General features: G+C 44.6%; 2 protein-coding genes across 3 annotated transcripts in view; one reads left to right on the forward strand and one right to left on the reverse strand.

Moving 5' to 3' along the window:
* Positions 1-4,990: 4,990 nt before the first annotated feature.
* LOC121877009 (beta-1,3-galactosyltransferase 1-like) lies at positions 4,991-9,665 on the reverse strand. Of its 2 annotated transcripts, none has more exons than XM_042382599.1 (5): positions 9,309-9,665; positions 8,447-8,565; positions 7,897-8,108; positions 7,404-7,502; positions 4,991-6,116 (listed from the first exon to the last, which is right to left on the reverse strand). In XM_042382599.1, the coding sequence occupies exons 1-5, from the start codon at positions 9,313-9,315 to the stop codon at positions 5,345-5,347; spliced, it is 1,209 nt and encodes a 402-aa protein (XP_042238533.1). In that variant the 5' UTR covers positions 9,316-9,665; the 3' UTR covers positions 4,991-5,344. The 2 variants fall into 2 exon arrangements, with proteins under 2 accessions (XP_042238533.1, XP_042238532.1); XM_042382598.1 differs by having other exon boundaries at positions 8,447-8,574.
* Positions 9,666-12,513: 2,848 nt separating this feature from the next.
* LOC121877028 (carboxypeptidase Q-like) overlaps positions 12,514-15,972 on the forward strand; it is a 12,180-nt gene continuing 8,721 nt past the window's right edge. The window contains exons 1-2 of the mRNA XM_042382634.1: positions 12,514-12,605; positions 15,546-15,631. Of these exons, the coding sequence (XP_042238568.1) occupies positions 15,550-15,631 (82 nt within the window). The 5' untranslated portion in view covers positions 12,514-12,605; positions 15,546-15,549. The remainder of the gene's footprint in view (positions 12,606-15,545; positions 15,632-15,972) is intronic.

Here is a 15,972-nt window from a genome sequence, read left to right on the forward strand (position 1 = left end):
AAAAAAACATTTCAGTAAGAGTTATCCATAGTTTAAAGTGCAGGAATTTCAAGTAAAATATAAAATAACATTCACGACTGAAACAATTGCTTCGAGTTTCTAAATCTCTGAAGTCTACAAAGGTTTAGTTCTCCTGCAGCCACACCCGAGCCAACTGAGGTGTTGTGTAGGACAGGTGATAAACAGCAACACTGGCGTTCGTGTAAAACAAAGTAATTATAGTCCCATTCATATTACGTATATCTTCAGTAATACTAGGAAGAATATTGTCATTGCCTTGATTTAATAGTCTCAAAAATTATTGACAGAAGTCAGTAAAAATGTAAACGAGATAGAATAAACAGTGTAAGTTGACATTTAGGTAGACAAAACTTGAGAATTAATATATTTTATTTTTTATTGGGGCATTACAAAGGAAGACGAGTGCAAAAAGACTAAATAGTGAACAGTAAAGTATTATTTAGTGGGTCAGTGGCGGCTCGTGCAGTCCCCCCAGACACTCACTGCCAGGCGTATGATTCCTTTAGAGAGACAGCTGAATAATACACTACCAACAAATATATCATTTTATATGTTATTTAATTATTTTCAATACGTTGCTAAGTGAATTTTCATTAAAATCAGACCAAAATTTAAGTTACTTTCATAGTTGCTGTCAATGCTGTACGATTGATGTCTGTTATTAATTGGCGCCGCCGCCGCTGCCCTTGAAGCAGCTCAGTCTCGTACAACGTGTGGACGGTGTGGTTAAATCGTGCTTTCTTTAATTACCCTTTAGCAGTGATATCCATTGAAAATAAAATGATAACAGAAATAAAGGATTTTAATGAAATAGTAATAAACAATTTTGCTACATCGAAGAGCAGACACGCCGACTTTATTTTCAATTAATACTGGTCCATCACCACCTTCAACACTACTACCATGCCCTGGGAATTAGTGGACATCAACTACAACTCATACCTGAGGTAGGTCACCTACTGTTGTGTGAGGCTTGCAGTCCCTCCATTTTATTTTTCACGAGCCGCCACTGCTCAGGAGACCCGACACCCTGGATTTACTAGTGTTAATATTCGTGGAACGCAGCTCTAGTTAAAATGGATCATCTACAAGGCGTCTGGCTCTAAAATAAGGGAGCAAAAATTAGTGGAAATGATTATCAAATGACAATCGCGGCACATCGATAAAAATAATTATAAATATATATATATATATATATATATATATATATATATATATATATATATATATATATATATATATATATATATATATATATATATATATATATATATATATATATATATATATTAAACACAAGAGAACTTAAAAGTCGTCTAGCCTCCCCTCGTCTTGTCACGATGGAGACTTGTGCAGAACTGAAGTGAATTGCTTGTAACTGGTGGATTGGTCGGCTGTACATGAACTGATATGACCCGAGACTGCATGGTTTTGCAGCTACTGGAGACGTTAATCCTTCCCTTTGTATCGGCGGCAAGTTAATCCTCGTCGTGTCTGACCTAACACCTGACCCACACCACATGAGCTCACTGGCGTACTAGTTTGAAGTTGTTTCCTTAATCATCAACAGATTACAGTTTGTGTGTGTGGCGGGAGGGCGGGGCATAGCAAGGGTGTAGCTCATGACGTGGCCGTGATGATGTGGGTCAGGTGTTAGGTCAGACACGACAAGGATTAACTTGCCGCCGATACAAAGGGAAGGATTAACGTCTCCAGTAGCTGCAGATATGGGTGATTTTCCGATTTAGTTGTTCTAATAAACTTGTTCAATTATCATCAATCGAATTTCACTTCTCGTTACATTAACCACGGCGCGTTCTACTCTCACGGATAATTGTTGTCTGAATTACTGCCAAAGGACTTCCGTTCCTCTATTGACGGAGGAAGATTAGGGAGACAACTATAAACTTACTGTGTCATCTACCTTTTATCACCTTTTCTCCTCTTCCCCCCTTTTTAATCTCCATAACCTTCCCTTCCCTCTCCCTCTTGCCACTTTTTCTCTTCATCTTTTTTTTTCTTTCTATCCCTCTTGTCTTCATTTTTTTTTTTCGCTTTCTCTCTCCTCCACTCTTCTTTATTTTCCCTGTTTCTGCCTCTTCCTCTCCTCTTCATTTTCCTTTCTCTTTCTCTCGTCTCTCTCTCCTTCCTCCTCCTCTCTGTATGCAGCACACACCTTACTAACGCTGTATAGGAGAAATGGGCTGGTGGTACAAGGGGTGAATGGGGTAATTGGGAAACTTAAACGACACTATTGTGGACGGTAGGGAGGGGAGGGAGGGGGAGCCTAGGAGGGGAGAAGGGTGGGGGAGGGAGGAGGAGCCTAAGGTGGAGGGTGGGGGAAGGAGAGGAGGTGTGGATCCTAGGGGAGAATTTCATACATACATACATACATACATACATACAGGGTACATATATATTTATTAACAAGCAATATACTCGCACATATACCCAAACCTTCCCTACCCACCTACCTATCATACATCCAACACACACCCAGTACACATACTTTTACTTTATTAACTTTATCCACTTCGCCATTGATCGGCTCGTTAGCCACTTGGGCTGTTGGTCACGTCTCTGTTACACACTGTTGGCAAGTACTGGGCATGTACTGGCCCTTGAATGTATCTGTACACTAGCAGATTGTTGCAAGAATTCACGCTTCTCACTCAGAATAAGTTTGTCCTGACAATTTTTTGAACTTGTGTCTTCTTCAACCTTATACTATAACCTCTAGTGGGGCAAGTATCCGTCAGCTCCAAGTATGAACACTCGACTGAGTAGTGTCACCCAGGCAGGTCCTTTTCACATTTGGTCTCCGGTAATGCTGTTTGTCCGTCCCGTTGGGACATGTGATACACCTCCACACAGCTGCAGTAACCTCTTCACTACGGGGGCGCCACTCTTAATATAGTATATAGCCAACACCAGGCGATTTATTCAACTCAGAGGTACAGTAAACACCGTACACAAGGTATTAACATCGTTCTCTCGTGTACCAGGTTGGGAACTCCTGCTCTAGTAGTTGAGATATAATGAAGGACTTCCTCCCTCCTTCCTTCCTGTGCACCAACAACCCTCACCAAAAGGTCTTGTATCATTTAATGAAGTCAAGACGAGAAACTCAATAACACTCTTTACGGGTTGGTGGATAAGTGAATTGCGGCCAGAATAGAAAATGTCTTCATTCAATTACATTTAACGAGATTTGCCGGGATACTCAACAAGGCGGGAATATTATTGGAACCACGAGGAGGTGTCGTTGTTGTCACTCACACTCAGTTGTGGTAATTGACTCTGACAGAATTACGCCATGAATAATCCAACAAGGAAGTCCTGTTGATAAACCCCGTTGACTAATGAATAAATCCCTTTAAAAACGAATAAATCCCGTTGATAAATGAATAAATTCCGTTAATAAACGCTTAAATAAATCCCAATAATGAACAAATGAATTAATCCCATTCAGAAATTACCACAGAGTTGTCGTGAGTGAATGACGATCGCTGGCAGACAACCACTAGCCAGCGAACACTCCAGCCACAACAAGAGACTGGCGACTTACCTCACTGGCTCATCAGTAAGCTTGAGGGGGAACTTAAGTGTGGTGAGATCGTTTGCATCACATCTCCCCAACACTAATTTGATTAATCTTGGTGACTGTATTGATGAGAGTGAGTGGGTGAGTGACTGGGTAACAGAGTGAGTGGGTGAGTGAGTGGGTGACAGTGAGTGAGTGGGTGAGTGACTGGGTAACAGAGTGAGTGGGTAACAGAGTGAGTGGGTGAGTGAGTGGGTGACAGTGAGTGAATGGGTGAGTGAGTGGGTGACGGAGAGTGAGTGGGTGAGAGTCAGGGAGACTGAAACTAAGAAACAGAACTACAGAGATATAAAGGCATAAACAGACAGACAGACAGAGACAGAAAAACAAAAAGACAGAATAAGAACAAGAAAGAGACAGAAAGATAAAGAAAAAAGTAGAAAGACAGAAAAAAGGAGGAAAAACAAAAAAAAGGAACAGAAACACAGGTACAGAATGACAGACAGACATGAACGAGAGCGGAAGGAATGCTGGGGAACGTTTGCTTCATGGGTGAGGAACTGTGTATAGGAGAGAGAGAGGAGAGAGAGAGAGAGAGAGATAATGGTTTCTTCTACCTGAGCTCCCCAGTGGGTACAAGAAGGTGTTTTATCTTAATAGTGCAGCACTGGTTACCTCCCTCCCTCCCCCCTCCTACCCCCTCCGACCACTTCACCCCTCACACCCCCCACTACGGGATGAAGAAACTGCACTATTTGAGACAATGTGAGAAGGACCTAGGTGTGTATGTTGACAATGAGCTGAAGTTCTCGGGCCATTGCGAGAAGAAGGTAAATCAGGCAAATAAATTATTGGGTCTTATAAGAAGGTCGTTCAGATATCTAGACGGTCCGTCCCTCGTAACGATCTTCAAGAGTGAAGTGCTTACCCATCTGGAGTACTGTCATCCCGTCTGGTCCCCGAGATATGCTAGGGACTGTCAGTTGGTTGAAGAGGAGGGCCACCAGACTGGTGCCTGCACTTCGGCACCTCAGCTACCCTGAGAGATTGGAGCGCCTGAACTTGCCTAGCTTATACTACAGACGGGCAAGGGGCGACCTAATTGACGGTGTATAAGCATCTCAAAGGGCACTACTCAGTCGAGCGTCCTTACTTGGAGGTGGCGGACGCTCGCCCCACGAGGGGTCACAGCTCAAGATTGAAGAAGCCGCAAGTCCAGAAAACTGTGAGGGCAAACTTTTTCGGAGTGAGAGTTGTGAACTCTTGGAACAATCTGCCAGAAAGTGTTGTGACGGCACCGAGTGTGAGCTCTTTCAAGACCAGACTTGACCAACACTAGAGCAGGTTTAGGTACATTCAGGAGCCGGTGCATGCCCAGTACTTGCCAACAATGCGTAACAGAGACGTGACCGATCGCCCATTAAGCGGCTAACGAGCCGATCAGCGGTGAAGAGGATAAAAAAAAGTAAAAGTACACCCCGGCCCAGGTACTGTACTGAGTGTTGTCTCCTGCCTGGTGCTGAGTGAAGGTCAGAGGTACACCTAGAAGGACTTTTATTCCGTGTTTACTTCTACAACTACCAGGAAAATTCATCCTAAAATCATTGAAGAACCTGTATCTGAATCCTGGCACCCTGCACAATAAGTGTCAGCATTACTGTCGCCACGCAGGCCACCTGAACACTGGCGTTATGTTATCAACAGCATTAGTCTGAGTTATGTTCATGTTTTTTGTTGGAAATTACGGCATATGAATTAATAGATTATTGGGCACTGGTCTCAAGTCTTACTTTCTACACGAGAGGAGTTGTGAGCTGTTAGTTGTGGGTCGCGGGATCCCTCAGACAGCGGGGTAATGTTGCGTCCATTGAGGATTCTCTTCCAGATAGACGACGCACTAATATTATATCGTTCAAGGTTCATGATGAACATGGCGTCTATGCCCACATAGTGTTTCCTTGACTTGGGAGTTATCTTGAGGAACATTCGCTGGGAGAGGCTGGAGATCTTAGGCTGGAAGGGCGTGGCCAAGATGCCGGTGAAGTAAACGTCCTCCACCTCGACGGGGTGAGTCATGTTGGCTGCAGCGTAGAGGTGGCGCGCCATGCTGGCCGACACCACGTAGGCTCCTCCCTGGCAGTAGTGAGGGTAGCGCTCGGGAGGGTAGTCCTGCCACGACACCGCCCACTTCTGGCGACAGCGCTTGCCAGGACGACACACTATTGAACCCCCGATCACTTTACACACCAGTTCTGAGGCAGAGTGTTGCCGTAGGAAGTCACTCACAATAAACGGGTTAACGAAGATATCATCATCACTCTTCAGGATCCACTTCGCCGTCTTGCAAAAGTGTTGTTGCCAGTGGAGAAGAGACAATGTCTTCAGTGTCAGATTCGAATAGGAATCTACGAAATCGAGTTGGATCATATCGTGGTAGCGGTGACTCTCGTGGAGAATGTCTCGCTGGTGCTGGGCAGAGCTGGTGGTGGCCACGACGAACACTGTCTTCATCCTCACCAGGCTGGTATACTGAGGTGCCCCCCACATCTTCCTGCCAGAATAACTCTCTTAGCCTTGAAAACTTAAGACTTAAGTGTAAACATATACCAAAACACATTACTCCTTATCTCTTAGCGTTACCTTCCTCACTGTCTAGGTACATTGTTCATATATCCACACGGTCTAGGTACATTGTTTATGTACCTACACTGTCTAGGTACATTGTTCATATATCCACACGGTCTAGGTACATTGTTCATATATCCACACGGTCTAGGTACATTGTTCATATATCCACACGGTCTAGGTACATTGTTCATATACCTACACTGTCTAGGTACATTGTTCATATACCTACACTGTCTAGGTACATTGTTCATATACCTACACTGTCTAGGTACATTGTTCATATACCTACACTGTCTAGGTACATTGTTCATATACCTACACTGTCTAGGTACATTGTTCATATATCCACACGGTCTAGGTACATTGTTCATATATCCACATGGTCTAGGTACATTGTTTATATACCTACACTGTCTAGGTACATTGTTCATATATCCACACGGTCTAGGTACATTGTTTATATATCCACACGGTCTAGGTACATTGTTCATATATCCACACGGTCTAGGTACATTGTTCATATACCTACACTGTCTAGGTACATTGTTCATATATCCACACGGTCTAGGTACATTGTTCATATATCCACACGGTCTAGGTACATTGTTTATGTACCTACACTGTCTAGGTACATTGTTCATATATCCACACGGTCTAGGTACATTGTTTATATATCCACACGGTCTAGGTACATTGTTCATGTATCCACACGGTCTAGGTACATTGTTCATATATCCACACGGTCTAGGTACATTGTTCATATATCCACACGGTCTAGGTACATTGTTCATATATCCACTCGGTCTAGGTACATTGTTCATATATCCACACGGTCTAGGTACATTGTTCATATATCCACACGGTCTAGGTACATTGTTCATATATCCACACGGTCTAGGTACATTGTTCATATATCCACACGGTCTAGGTACATTGTTCATATATCCACACGGTCTAGGTACATTGTTCATATATCCACACGGTCTAGGTACATTGTTCATACACCTACACTGTCTGGTTACACTGTATAACTGCTTAACCAATTGCAAACGAGTAAACCGATTTTAGTAAATATCAATCTATCTGTCTAACTATCAAACATCATACCACACGCCCCCGTCTAACCTACCTTCCTCCCCTTGTAAAGCTTCCCATGTAATCTAAAAGTCCCACCTGGTGATTGGGGTAATGGGGACAGACATCTACCTACCTGATCTTGATTCGTGACTCCATATTGCCTGCGGAGGAGACGATAGTGTTGATGATGGTAGTGTCCCGCCCACATAAGTCAGGCTCATTAATTAGATACCTGTAATTCGGAATAGTCTTGTATTACCTGTATTACCTGTATTGCATTTAGGTTATATTTATGATTTTTGGACATTTTTGAGAAAGCTACAGTAAAAGTTCAGGTATTTTGATAAATAATTGAAAAGAAATTAGGTTTAATTTTCAATGTATTTACGTTTAATATGTGATGGAAGTGAGTGGTGAGTGACAGAAGTGAGTGGTGAGTGACAAAGGTGACTGGTGAGTGACAGAGATGACTGGTGAGTGACAGAGATGAGTGGTAAGTGACAAAGATGACTGGTGAGTGACAGAGATGAGTGGTGAGTGACAGAGATGACTGGTGAGTGACAGAGGTGACTGGTGAGTGACAGAGATGACTGGTGAGTGACAGAGATAGTAAATATAACTCATGCCTGTAAGGAAACTCGTGGTGGTGTGATGACGGAGGCGCTGACGAAGGGAACACATCAGGTCTTCTTTCCATCATCTTCTTCCCTCTTCCACTCTTACTACCCTGCACCCTCTTACCTCCTCCACCGCCTTCTGTAGGGCTCGTAGACGCTCCCACACCGAGACTGTTGTTCCTGACGAAGCGTGGGTCATCAAGCACCCTGGGGCCTACCACCTGGAAGTCACCTGGGGTTGTAATGTTGGCGGTAAGGTTGTTTATATACGGGTTGTTATAATCTCCTTCTTCTTTCACAATATGTTATAGGAGATAGAGATTAGGTAACCCAGTTTATTTCACCTTAATGTTACTCTCAACTAAGTTAGGTTAGGTTAAGTTAAGTTAGATTAAGTTAAGTTAGATTAGATTAAGTTAGGGATTATTATTACTTGGGAACACACAAACAGCAGTCATCTCTCTCTCTCTCTCTCTCTCTCTCTCTCTCTCTCTCTCTCCTTCCTTCCTCAAGAACGTACAGGATATTCGTGACGGGAAGAGGAGGCATTGTGAGTTACCTGAACGAGGAAGCCGAGGGTGACGTTGTGGAGGTCAAGGTACCAGGCGGTCAACAGGACGAGCACCAGCAGCAGTTTTAGTCCCCTGAACTTGGACAGGTAATTCATCCACATCACACCTGTAGCACCTGCTCTTAATTTAGTATTCATTATGCATCCGAAGTCGCCACGATGCTGTTTACTAGGACCTACGTGTGTGTGTGTGTGTGTGTGTGTGTGTGTGTGTGTTTGTTAAGTGGACTACATATGAAGTATATCAGTGGACCTAAATATCAGTGTTATACCAACTTTGCATAATTATACCTAACCTAACCTACCCTAACCTAACCTAACCTAACCTAATCTAACCTAACCCAACCTACCCTCCCCTAACCTAACCTAATCTAACCTAATCTAATCTAACCTAACGCAACCTACCCTAATCTAACCTAACCTACCCTAATCTAACCTAACCTACCCTACCCTAACCTAACCTACCCTACCCTACCCTACTCTACCCTACCCTACCCTACCCTAACCTAACCTAACCTACCCTACCCTACCCTACCCTAATCTAACCTAACCATGAATCTAAAAGTTCTGGTGGTTCAATTTTAACATGACCGCGATAGTTATTTAATAATTATATGGGTTTTAACATCATTCAGTTCACATTATTAGCAAAAAACACCAATAGTAGTTTGTTTACATCCGATTCCTCACACGTTATCTTGGTATATTGTTAATGGCTCGATATTTCCGAGTCTGGGCACTGTTAATTTGCTTATGATAATGCGTAAAATTGCCTAGGGTCTCTCTCTCTCTCTCTCTCTCTCTCTCTCTCTCTCTCTCTCTCTCTCTCTCTCTCTCACACACAACTTACCTCTCATAATATTGTTGATGGTCAAATTGAAACACACACAGAGACGCAGACGAACGCCGGTACCCTGTCGACGTGTAGTGCCAGCAAGAGCGAAGTTGGGCGGACGGAGGAGACGAAGAAGAACGGAGAGGACTTGAGGGATGGCTGGAGAAGGCGCTGTAGGTGATCTTCACCCCCTCGACACATCCACACTGTGACTATTTAGCGCCTATCATCATCTACTGCCACCCCTTGACACTTGTACACCTGCACAACACACGTGTACAAGATCACATTAATGCACTAACGCACCTGTGCACTATTCAGGAGAAGAGAAGTATGTACCACACGATGTTTACAGGTCGGGTATCACCTTAAAGGACGGTGCTCTGGATGAATAGTGTGAGGTGAGGTTAGAGGCTCACACACACACACACACACACACACACACACACCAAAACCGTAGTCATGCGCATCAATACTGCCACCACTTCAGTGCAAGCCCCAGCAGTCACAGTGGGTGCCCATCCTCTCCAGTTAGTGCAGTCTGCCAAACTCCTGGGTGTTAACATAGACCACAAACTGGGCTGGAAGGCCCATGTAAACAACACAATCAAGGCAGCCTCGTACCGTCTCTACATGCTACGACGACTCAGATCACTTGGAGCTCCCACGCCAGAGCTGAGGACTATCTACAACGCCTTTATTCTCTCCAAACTAACGTATGCGTCACCAGCCTGGTCGTCTTCTCTCAACTCTACCCAACAACGTCAGTTAGAGAAGGTACAGAAAAGGGCCTGCAGAATCATGCTCGGCGCAGACTACTCCGGCTACACCAACGCTCGCTCCACCCTGGAAATGCCATCCCTCAGTCACCTCCACCACCAAGCACTAGCAAGGTTTGGCAGTGGACTACTGCACCATCCTCATCATCGCCACCTCCTGCCACCGGCAATCCCCCGCCCACCTCGCGCAGTCCGCCACTACAACAAAATCCAGCCTATAAGAGCCCTCACCGATAGATATAAGAACAGCACCATCCCATCTATTGTTAAAATAATAAACAACTCCGGATTTATGTACTGTACAGCCCTGTAAATGTATTCAACGCATATCATTATGTCTAAATCAAATGTAAGTTTGTATATTTTCAGCCACCGGCTGCAACTCTATTAATAAACCGTTTATTATTATTGTTATTATTATTACACACACACACACACTCCTTGACCACGGAATGGTCAAGACGTACCTGGCGCTCCTCTCGGAGCAGCCAGGTCAACTGCTAAGTTGGCCCATACCAACCCCTTCCCCTGAACCCTCCTCCCCACCGGAATATCAACAAGTTCTCACCAGAAGTTACAATTTCATTTAGGAAAGGAATGGAACCAGTGTTAAACAGAAGTGAACAGTGGTGAACAGTGCTTAAGTCAGTGAGAACAACTCAACAGTAACAGTCGTACCCAAGTTAACCTTCACACAGTGAGGTCCCAGGTACCCAGTGATAACGGCCCGTGAAACCCAACAACAACCAGCGATGTGTTAATCCGTCTACGATAGGAAGGCCTGGGACCAAACCTCACTCATATAACACCATCTGTGAAGGAATTACTACACCACGTGAGGCCCTTCATAACACCATCTGTGAGGGAATTACTACACCACGTCAGGTCCCTCATAACACCATCTGTGAGGGAATTACACCACGTGAGGTCCCCCATAACACCATCTGTGAGGGAATTACTACACCACGTGGTCCCTCATAACACCATCTGAGGGAACTACTACATCACGTGAGGTCCCTCCTAACACCATCTGGGAGGGAGTTACTACACCACGTGGTCCCTCATAACACCATCTGAGGGAACTACTACATCACGTGAGGTCCCTCATAACACCATCTGCGAGGGAATTACTACACCACGCCAGGTCCCTCATAACACCATCTGAGGGAACTACTACATCACGTGAGGTCCCTCCTAACACCATCTGGGAGGGAGTTACTACACTACGTGTTTGCTGTTCAACACCTACATTAATCTGTATGTTCCTTTACCTTTCTCTAATGAAGGCTTTTGTTAAACCACCAATGTATGTAATATTATACACACACACACGCGCGCGCGCTCATACATACCCATACACACACATACTGTATATGCGTACATACACACACACATGCATACATATGCACGCAAATACACATACATACACACACATACTCATACACACACACATACACACACACATACATACTACTTTGCTGTCACTTGGAATCAAGTATGACGATCATCCAGCTATGATACAATGATATGAGTTATTAGGGATGTCACCAAGGTTGGTGAGTTTTGAGGTGACTAAAGAGACCGAAACGGGACCGGCAGGGTCGTTCACATTCGTTGCACATGTCGAGGGCTCCATCTACTGCGGGAGGGTCGGCGGCAGCGTGTTTCCGGCGTTGGTGCTTGTCTGCCTCGGTATACTGTCGGGCTAACTCGAAAGTATTGACACCACCTCGTGTGGTGCTCCTCCAAGCGTTACAGTGTGGAGTAATCGTCTCCCAGGTGAGGGGTCGACTTGGCACTTTTTCAGGTTTTTCTTAAGACTATCCTTATACCTTTTCAATTGCCCACCGGCGTTACGTTTACTATTCGTTAGGTGACTGTAAAGTAGCTACTTTGGCAGCCTACTGTCGTCCATGCGGGTAACATGGCCAATCCAGCGTAGTTGTTCTTGCATAATGGTAGCCTCGATGCTCCTACAGTTGGTGTTAGAGAGAATACTGGCACACACACACACACACACACACACACACACAGATAATTAAGCGTGTTGGGTGAGGAACTGCCCGGGGCGGAGCTGGTGTTAAAGTCGATTCTTGGTAACAAATTCTATTTATTTTCGTCAACAAAACTTAATACCTGGGTTAATTCCTCCACCTTTTAATACACTATAACCTATATTACTGTGAGTATTATATATTGTAATATAACTAAACACGTAGGTTAGATAACTTTAGATATAATTAAACAATATATCACACCTGTTTAATTACATTACAGGTATATATCAGGTAAGCAATTAAGATTATTGAACGGCACAAGAGACAATTAGTGTGTGTATGTGTGTGAATATGTGTATCAAGTCCAACCCACCAGACAGGCTTAAATGTGGCACACCTGTAAACAAGCTGAACAGGTAAGAGAGATTAGCCTACTACTTCTACTCCTGCTTCTCCTTGTGTTGGACGTCTGCTGGTACTCCTCCATCTGCTTGGGAGTTGAATCATCCATCTTTAGGTTCCAATTACTCCTACAGGTAACTTTATCATGTGTTAACTCATTGTGCTGAAGGGGTTAAGTCTTTGTACTCAAGGTGTTAACTCTTTGTACTCAAGATGTTAACTCATTGTACTCAAGGGGTTAAGTCTTTGTACTCAAGGTGTTAACTCTTTGTACTCAAGATGTTAACTCATTGTACTGAAGGGGTTAATTTATCGTCGTTGTAAGGTTATTAAAACGTAACTCATTTATTAATCGAACTTCAAAGGGCATTAACTGAAGTGTGTACAACCTGGAGTTAATGGCTGGTCGTCCGATTACGATTTACAACCTCGAGTGAATGAAATTATCAGAGAATGTTGTTAACTCAATTACCTGCCAGAGAATGGTGTGATGACAGTGCTAAGTGTGGTATTTAATGCAACACTTAAACTACATTGGCATATGTTAAAGAGCCCGTACTGTACATGTCCAATAGTTGTCAACAGTGTGTAACAGAGAGCCAGTACATGCCCAGTACTTGTCAACAGTGTGTAACAGAGAGCCAGTACATGTCCAATAGTTGTCAACAGTGTGTAACAGAGAGCCAGTACTTGTCAACAGTGTGTAACAGAGAGCCAGTACTTGTCAACAGTGTGTAACAGAGAACCAGTACATACCCAGTACTTGTCAACAGTGTGTAACAGAGAGCCAGTACATACCCAGTACTTGCCAACAGTGTGTAACAGAGAGCCAGTACATACCCAGTACTTGCCAACAGTGTGTAACAGAGAGCCAGTACATGCCCAGTCTTGTCAACAGTGTGTAACAGAGAGCCAGTACATGCCCAGTACTTGTCAACAGTGTGTAACAGAGAGCCAGTACATACCCAGTACTTGCCAACAGTGTGTAAATGAAAACTAATCAACCGCTCTATTTGCGCTCTAACTGGTGGGTGGAGACAGAGGAGGGCCATGGATGGGTGGAGACAAGAGAGGGCCATGGATGGGTGGAGACAAGAGAGGGCCATGGATGGGTGGAGACAAGAGAGGGCCATGATGGGTGGAGACAAGAGGGGGCCAAGGTGGGTGGAGACAGAGGAGGGCCATGGATGGGTGGAGACAAGAGAGGGCCATGGATGGGTGGAGACAAGAGAGGGCCATGGATGGGTGGAGACAAGAGAGGGCCATGGGGTGTACAGGGCACAACTGGACACACTACCTGGACTGGTCACAACAGCTTAGGGGTAACAGACGCTCACCTGGTCACTATTTCTGTCAAGGTGTACCCAACTTTTATGACCCGTTCTCTCCTCCTCCTCCTCCTCCTCCTCCTCCTCCTCCTCCTCCTCCTCCTCCTCCTCCTCCTCCTCCTCCCTCCTCTCCCTCCGTCTCTTCTTCTTCTTCCAGTATGACCCTGTAATGTAAGGTTAGGCTATTAGGTTAGGTTAGGTTAGTTTAGGTTAGGCTTTTTAACGGGAAATTAACTGTTTACATCGTAGAGCAGGACAGAGCTATGTACCTGTGTACGGGAGAGAGCGGTGTACCCAGGCCGGAGAGCGGTACCTGTGGCCGGAGAGCGGTGTACCTGTGGCCGGAGAGAGCGGTGTACCTGTGGCCGGAGAGAGCGGTGTACCTGTGGCCGGAGAGAGCGGTGTACCTGTGGCCTGATAGAGCATTGTTCCTTTGGCCAAATAGAGAGGTGTACCTGTGGCCAGATTGAGGAGTGTACCTGGGGCCGGATAGAGCGATGTACATGTAGCCGGATACAGCGGTGTACCTGTAACCGGATAGAGCATTGTTCCTTTGGCCAAATAGAGAGGTGTACCTGTTGTCAGATAGAGCAGTGTACTTGTGACCGGATAAATCGATGTACCTATGGCCGGATAGAGAGGTGTACCTGTGGCCGGATAGAGAGGTGTACCTGTGGCCGGATAGAGAGGTGTACCTGTGGCCGGATAGAGAGGTGTACCTGTGGCCGGATAGAACTGTGTACCTGTAGCATCAACCTCACTAACTGACCTGCCGGATCGTGTTTTTTCGTCTTACACTCACTCGTACTGCCGGGTGTACGGTCATTAACCCCCCGCCCTTGGAAAACCCACTGTGTGTGAGTGTGTGTGTGTGTATGAGTGTTTAATTGTGTATGTGTGTGTGTGTGTGTGTGTGTGTGTATGAGTGTGTGTGTATGAGTAATAATAATAATAATAATAATTAACGGTTTATTGAAAGAGCTTGGCAGCCAGAAGGCTGAAAATATACAGTTACATAATTGGGGAATGGGTTACCAATTGCAAATAATATACAAGTAACATAAGTGATACAAATAAGATGTATAATAACTAGATGGGGAAAAGCTCAAACTACAGTTCATTTCAACATAGTGACAGCGTAAGGAGCAGTGTTTACTGGGAGTGAGTACACTGGTTTATTACAAGTTATTGATAATTTTTACAATGGTTGGGACTGGGCTGTTCTTATAGCGATCAGTTCGTGCACGTATGGGCTGGATGTGGTTGTGGTGTCGAACAGCAATTCTCGGACTAGGGATCTCAGGTGGTAGTAGGAGCCGGTGTCGGGGATGGTGTAGAAGCTTCTTACCAAATTTGCAGATGAGGTCGGTGATGGTCAGCGAGAGTCGAAAGGGTCAGTGTGTTGAGCGCTTCTTGATATGTGGAGCAGGGAAGGGAGAGAATAATCTTATGCCCTCTTTTGCACTTGTTCTAGGTGTTTACGTTGTGTGGCATTTAGGAGGAAGACCAGGTAGGGGAGGCATAGGTGAGCTTGGGAAGTATGAATGCTGTGTAAACACTGAGGAGCTTCAGTGCAGGAACTCCGAGGGACTTGAGTCGGCGGAGGAGGTGAGGACTTGAGTCGGCGGAGGAGGTGGAGACGGAAACTGGAGGATTTGACAACTTCACTGACGTGTGGTTTCCAATTTAGTTTGTTGTCTATGGTGACGTGTGTGTCAACTAACTGGTTTTCATTACTACTTCCAGAATAATGATGATGACGATGATGATGATGGTGATACTGATGATAATGGTGATGACTCAACTAATGACTCTCACTCTCACTGATGCAGGTGAGTCACGTTCTCTCAATAGTTGTAGAGATAACATCATGTTCTCCCAGTAGTTGTAGAGATAACATCATGTTCTCTCAGTAGTTGTAGAGATAACATCATGTTCTCTCAACAGGTGTAGAGATAACATCATGTTCTCTCAACAGGTGTAGAGATAACATCATGTTCTCTCAACAGGTGTAGAGATAACATCATGTTCTCATCAACAGGTGTAGAGATAACATCATGTTCTCTTCAACAGGTGTAGAGATAACATCATGTTCTCTCAACAGGTGTAGAGATAACATCATGTTCTCTCAACAGGTGTAGAGATAACATCATGTTCTCTCAACAGGTGTAGA

This window comes from Homarus americanus, unplaced genomic scaffold, assembly GCF_018991925.1.
Source record: "Homarus americanus isolate GMGI-L3 unplaced genomic scaffold, GMGI_Hamer_2.0 scaffold50325, whole genome shotgun sequence".
NCBI classification, from domain to species: Eukaryota; Metazoa; Arthropoda; class Malacostraca; order Decapoda; family Nephropidae; genus Homarus; species Homarus americanus.

Bases quoted from the DNA above. Each gene is read 5' to 3' on its own strand.
- LOC121877009 (XM_042382598.1), bottom strand. The intron at 8,109-8,446 runs GTAACTCACAAT...GGTGACTTCCAG, and splicing joins CCCTCGGCTTCCTCGTTCAG to GTGGTAGGCCCCAGGGTGCT. The intron at 7,503-7,896 runs GCATGAGTTATA...TCCGAATTACAG, and splicing joins CACCACGAGTTTCCTTACAG to GTATCTAATTAATGAGCCTG.